General features: G+C 39.9%; 1 protein-coding gene across 3 annotated transcripts in view; it reads right to left on the bottom strand.

Annotated features, from left to right (window-relative positions):
* Nucleotides 1-6: 6 nt before the first annotated feature.
* macrod1 (mono-ADP ribosylhydrolase 1) overlaps nt 7-6,000 on the bottom strand; it is a 110,958-nt gene continuing 104,964 nt past the window's right edge. Inside the window, exons 9-11 of one of the 3 annotated variants that reach the window (XM_020591322.1) lie at nt 5,752-5,833; nt 3,594-3,623; nt 61-101 (exon numbers count right to left, since the gene is read on the bottom strand). In XM_020591322.1, the coding sequence (XP_020446978.1) occupies nt 3,619-3,623; nt 5,752-5,833 (87 nt within the window). In that variant the 3' untranslated portion in view covers nt 61-101; nt 3,594-3,618. Of the gene's footprint in view, nt 102-3,593; nt 3,624-5,751; nt 5,834-6,000 lie in introns of all 3 variants that reach the window. The other 2 variants (XM_020591307.1, XM_020591315.1) reach the window with 2 other exon arrangements.

Genomic DNA, 6,000 nt, shown 5'->3' with positions numbered 1-6,000 from the left:
GTAAAATCTGGATGCTGAGCGTAGCGATGTGTATCCACAGCAACCAAATCGGACAAATCCACTCTCTCAGAGTTTACTCTTGACAGTGGACTCTGTGGGAGCTGAGAGAGAAAACATGCTAAAACACAGGAAGAGGACATTTAACCCTGGTCATGCAGTGGTTAATAGTTTGTGGAGCGTCTGGTTGCTTCAGAGGGATCTGTTAGCGAGGATTAGTTACTCTCTATCCAACATGGCTAAAGACACACTCACTAACATGTAAACATACGCACATACACATCAAACAGACAGCCAGTGTGGGATGTGCCAGGTGTTGGAGACACATAAGGTTTATAGTGGAGACTTGGAGGCCTGCCTGCAGTAGCTCTGTCACAACGGCAGACAGTTCCAGTCCATCTACCAGCCAAGCACCACTACTGCTTGCTCACTGCTGCCACAAAATCTGCCACTAACAGCTAGCACAGACCTTTTTTTAAAAAGGACATGTCTGTATTTTTAAACACAACCTCTCAGGACCCAGTCTTGAAGCACTAGAAGGCGTTTGTGAAATACAGGGGGTCCCAGGGGTCTCAGACCCTTGATTGACAGTTTGGCCCCATTGAAAATCCTAAAATGAAATTTCACACAATCTCAGAAATGTGGTATGGTACTAAACATGATCCAGAAAACTGACTGTGGTCCACAGGCTGTTAAAGACGCATGCATCACCATCTACAGCGGCTTTTATTGGGATCAAACCAACATAACATACAAAAACAGACACAATGTATATGCCCGTCTTAGTAGCAAAAGTATGTCTTTGTGAGGAAACTGAGACAGACTGAGTGACAGTAGCACGCAAGGTTGGACTGACTTTACACAGTCAATAATGCTGATATGATCAATAATCATTGACAGGGTATTTATTATTTACCATGGCCCTTGAGCTACTTTCATGTGTTATTTTGTTAACTCATGTGTAAATGAATTTGGTGCATTTTGTGCCGACTGGAGTGCACCGCAGCGTTCACTGCAAAGGTATTCAGTAGCTAAGGTCACGCTAAGAGGAAGGGATTTTGAAGAGGTAATTGCACTAAATCGAATTACAAGTTGGAAGCTGCTAAATGCTCCAGTGTTCATTAGCTAGTGGCTAACGTCTTTTTTCCATTACATAGTACACAGTGTGTTTATCAGTTTTTTTTATTGATGTGTTGTAATAGTTTTTGGACAATAATAGACATATACAGCAGAAACTACTAAAATACAGTATATTGATAATTCTGTCATTTTCAGGAGATTTGTTGACAATAAGAAAATAAAATATCACTACTGGCAGCACGGTGGCGCCGTGGTTAGCCGTTGCCTCACAGCGAGAAGGTTCCGGGTTCGGGCCCCACCTGGGACCTTTCTGTGTGGAGTGTGCGTATGTGTGGTTGTTCGTCTATGTGTTAGCCCTGGCGATGGATGGGCAACCTGTCCAGGGTGTCCCCCGCCTTCGCCCGACTGCCGGCTGGGATTGGAGTGTCTACAAAACACTCCTTTGTAAATTCCCCACAGACTTTATTTAGCTTTTGTTTAAAGTGGTGAGTACAAGGGCATCACAGCTTGAGATCCCATTATTTTTTAGCAATTGATCTTCCCTGAGGCCCTCGTGCACATGAGAAAGAAATCCCTCATGGTATCGGCTACTACTGTCTATAAAAAGAAAAAAAAAATAAGACTCTTAACCCAGTGTCGGAGTTTAAAGCTTATGAGTAAGATACAGCTGCAAAACTGATTGGATTCTGTTCTTATTTTTAATAGGCGGCTCATCTTTTCTCTTACTCTTCTTTAACTCTGCCTGCCTGGACATAATGAATATGTAAAATGCTTTAAATCTGCAATGTAAAACTGCTTCTGCTGCTCTTTTAAACAACAGGCCCTAAAAAATACACCGCAAGGAGAAAAATGTATTTTAAATATCATGCAAACTGTATGTATAGTACTACCTTGAACTGTTAAGCATATTCATATGCATATATGCATATGAATGTTCTACTGAGTGATATATTTAATCCCCAGAGGCATTTCTCTGCTGCTTTGACTTTGCTGCCACTGAGACCATGAAATTGCTCCTTTCATTTAAAATTAAACACAACACTGCATACTTTGGTTTCAGCTTTCGCCGCCACGTGTGTGTTGTCAGTAGCATTTGTGAAGGTTTGTCTGTTTGGTAGCTCTACTGTTTATATCACACAGCTGTGAAAAGTTGAGATATAAAAAATAATGCAGCCATCCATCCATTATGTATACTGCTTATCCTAATGAGAGGGGTACGCGCTGGACAGGTCGCCAGTCTATCACAGGGCTGAGGTTTAGAGTCAGACAACCACACACGCTTCTAGGGACAAATTTAGAGTCGCCAGTCAACCTAAGCTGCTGTCTTTGGACTGTGGGAGGAAGCCAGAGTAGTCGGAGAGAACCCACGAGGACAGACACAGGGAGAACATGCAAACTCCAAACAGAAAGGCACCTGGTCGGCCGGGGCTCAAACCCGGAACCTTCTTGCGCTAATCACTGCATCACCAAGCCGCCCCAATAATACAGCCAGAATTTTGTAATTTCTAAAAGCACACAGTGGTCCACAGCACACAGCCGACTTTGTACTGAGAATATCAGAATGTGAGTGACCTAGCTTCATCTGAATAATTCAGGTAAATGTAAGATTTAGACCAAAATAGAAGCAGGACTGTGCAGCAGTTCAAAAGCTGTGGAGGCAGACCTTTGTGGAATTTCTTTTCAGGAACTTTCCGATTGGTCTGTTGGTTTTGCGTTTGTTTCTGTAGCAGCAGCAGCTGAATGCCAAGTCACATGAATAAATAGGTGTTTTTAAAAGTGGAAAGCATGAGAGGGTTGAGACCATTCTCTCAAAATGTTTCAGAGACAAGAGGTGAGTTTGATTTATAGCTGTGGTAAAGCAAGACATTAGAGGTTAACGCTGCACTTGTAATACCAATGCTTAATTTGAATAATTGAGTGGATGACTGATCATGATAAGGAGCTCAAGCAGCTTGGCATTATAATATAATCAATCACAGTGTAATCAAAACAAATGGGTGAAGTCATCATGTCACAGCTCAAGCCAACATAAAATTTACGTATTTACTAAACTTCATTTAACCATTCAAATCAATTTGCAATGATGGGGTGCTACTCTCCTTTTAGTCTGTTTGGAAAAGCAGTTGAGTCAAGACTTGTAGCTTAGAGGAACCTCTGTTATTTTTTTCAATTTAAACAAGACGTGTTTCACCTTCGGAGAAAAAAGCTTTTAACATTTTCTTCCTTAGCAACAGTTGTAAACTAGTCAGGCTGAGGCCTGCAGTGCTCATTACTTGCAATCAGAAATGCACAGAATGCAAACATCCATTTTCATGTAATTTGAGGTGAAAGTACAAGCCATTTACTCCAAAAATATGCCAAGTGCTGGTTGGAGTAGATGCCAGGGGTTCCCCTCTATGAACACATCATTTATATTTCACACAGAGGTTGAGACTGCCCAACTACAAACAGGCTACATGTAGTTATTTCTGTTGATAGAGCAAACTACACATGTCAGTACACACCATGCCAGTTACCTGAACAATAAGCTGCTATCACTGGTCAGGCTAAAGGAGTGGGCACAAAAATTAAAGGCAGATGATTGGCAAAGAAACATCTGAAATGTCAACTTTACAACACGTTCATTCTGAGAGTGAGGTGCAGCTGCAGCGACTGTGCCCAGCTGCTCAGCTTCCCCACTGTCACTTCACAATTCAAGTGTCTCAGTAATGACTTATTTTACAGGTTCACTAGTTCCTCATAATTCCTTCAAGGTTTCCTGGAAAGAACCATGTAGTTTGGTATTAACTACACAAAACAGTTCTGAGAACAGTTGTTGTTGGTCCATTGAGGTATGTTGTTTAGCACTGCCCTTTAAATGAATTTCTATTGAACAAAAAATGCTTATTTTAAACCCCAGATCATATTCACTGTTATTTCTTATTTGAAATGTTTTTCTTCATTTATGCTGAATTGTACAGTTGTTTGAATGTGTAGCTTACCTTGTGTTTTCTGAATAAAAGCCTCAAGTTGGTGCAAGCTTAGCATTTACAAAGCATAACACTGATCACTCTCTAATGTTACCTAGAATTAAATTATATGTTTCTTTCCAGGAAACGTCTCAGGAAAATATTTGGAAATAAAATGTAATTTACAAACCTGTAAAATAAAGTGTTACTACTAAAAGCCAAGTGCATTATAATACACTTTTCATTTATAAATGTCTTTTACAGAGATTACAAATCTGACAGCATCCATTGTGGTTTTCCAGCATTATATATATAAGGATTTGTCCTACTTCGCTGGTAAGAACGCACCTCAAATTTTATTCTCTTTGGTTACAGATTTAAAAATTCCAGAAGAAGAATAACTTTATTACACTTTAGCAGTTAAAACAGTTAATATAAGTTTAAACAGCTAAGAATCCTTCATAAACTAACATAAGCATATGGATGGACGATGCATGAGACAACTTTTTGCTTGTCTGTATGGGTGGAGATACTCCATCATCAAAACAAATCAATGATCACTCAAGGAAGAATTTACACCTTTTAAACTACTGTTTAGACCGTGTCTCAGTTGAACTCTGCCTCTAATGTGGTTTGGTCATGTTTACTCTTGGCCTTCTTGCTATCAGGTCGTATAAATCTGTGGAGTGCGGTTGCCAGGTTTGGTGCAACTGCACACAAGGACTACACCTAAAACCTGTGTTAAACTGTATTTGGATAAACTGTGTCTATATCTGCAGATGCTGCACAGAAGCACTGGATGGATGGATAAACTGTTCACTGCCCAAAAATAGTTACAACACGCGACTATAAATGGTCTTTTCGCCACATATTTGAGTTAGACTGTCTTTATGATAAACTAATAATGCCCTGACTCCAGTTTTATACTGATCAATCAGACACATGCCTGATATAGAATGTCTTAACTAATTCTCAGAAAGAAAGCAAATAAGCATATTTGCTAAAATGTTGAACTACATCTTTTTTTTTTTTAAACTTTAGACTCTTCATCACGTCAGCGCTTAAAAGTGTCAATGACAACACAGGCTACTGTTGATAATGAATATGTTTAAGTCCTTAACTGTGTCCATCACGCTGGGTATGTGGATTGCACTTAATGTTATTCTTGCATCTCAAACAGTAAAACACATTGCAATAAATACATCAGAAAAGAAAAGTAAAACCTGTTTGACTTTTAGTGGTGCAATAAATCTAAAAAGAAGAAATATGCTGTACATCACATCTTGTTGTTCTGCTTTGTCTCTTACTGAAATTATTCCAGACCACAGTTTACATGAAATATGTGTAACCCCATATCACTATTTGCATTTGACGGCGTCTTAACTCACCACGACAAATGTCTGACACAAAGACAGTTATTATCAATCAAACGAATTTGTCGACTGATAAACTAAACTGATTGAATAAATAAACAAAATAAACCCATGAGTGAAATGACAAGCCAGTTTCTCAAGTTGTCAGTTACACAAAAAGCCGTGCCAATAACAGAATATGCGTCACGTTTGTCAGTATGTGTGTGTGTGAATGTACTGAATGTGCTAAAGAGTACACAGTGGATGATGCAAAGTATTTATCACACTGTTTGTGTGCACAGTGATCACTGTATATAGGCGAGTGTGTGTGTGTGTGTGTGTGCATGAGACAGTGAGTGAGAGAGATAACTCACCAGCAGGGAAGTAGAGCGGGAGGTTCTGCAGATATAGCTCCTTATCCGTCGGTAAAAACACACAGAAGATAACTCTGTCCAGCTGACACACACACACACACACACACACACACACACACACAGACACACGCACGCACACATACATACAATGACCTTTATTACAAGCATATGCAATAATTCAGCAGCAGCGGGGGAACAATGTGGCTGTGTGTGACATTGTGCGGTGGTGATATCAGGAGAATACAGCTA

This window comes from Monopterus albus, unplaced genomic scaffold, assembly GCF_001952655.1.
Source record: "Monopterus albus unplaced genomic scaffold, M_albus_1.0 scaffold2.1, whole genome shotgun sequence".
NCBI lineage: Eukaryota > Metazoa > Chordata > Actinopteri > Synbranchiformes > Synbranchidae > Monopterus > Monopterus albus.
The sequence above is the reverse complement of the archived record's forward strand: the minus strand, read 5'-3'. Positions and strand labels throughout refer to the sequence as shown.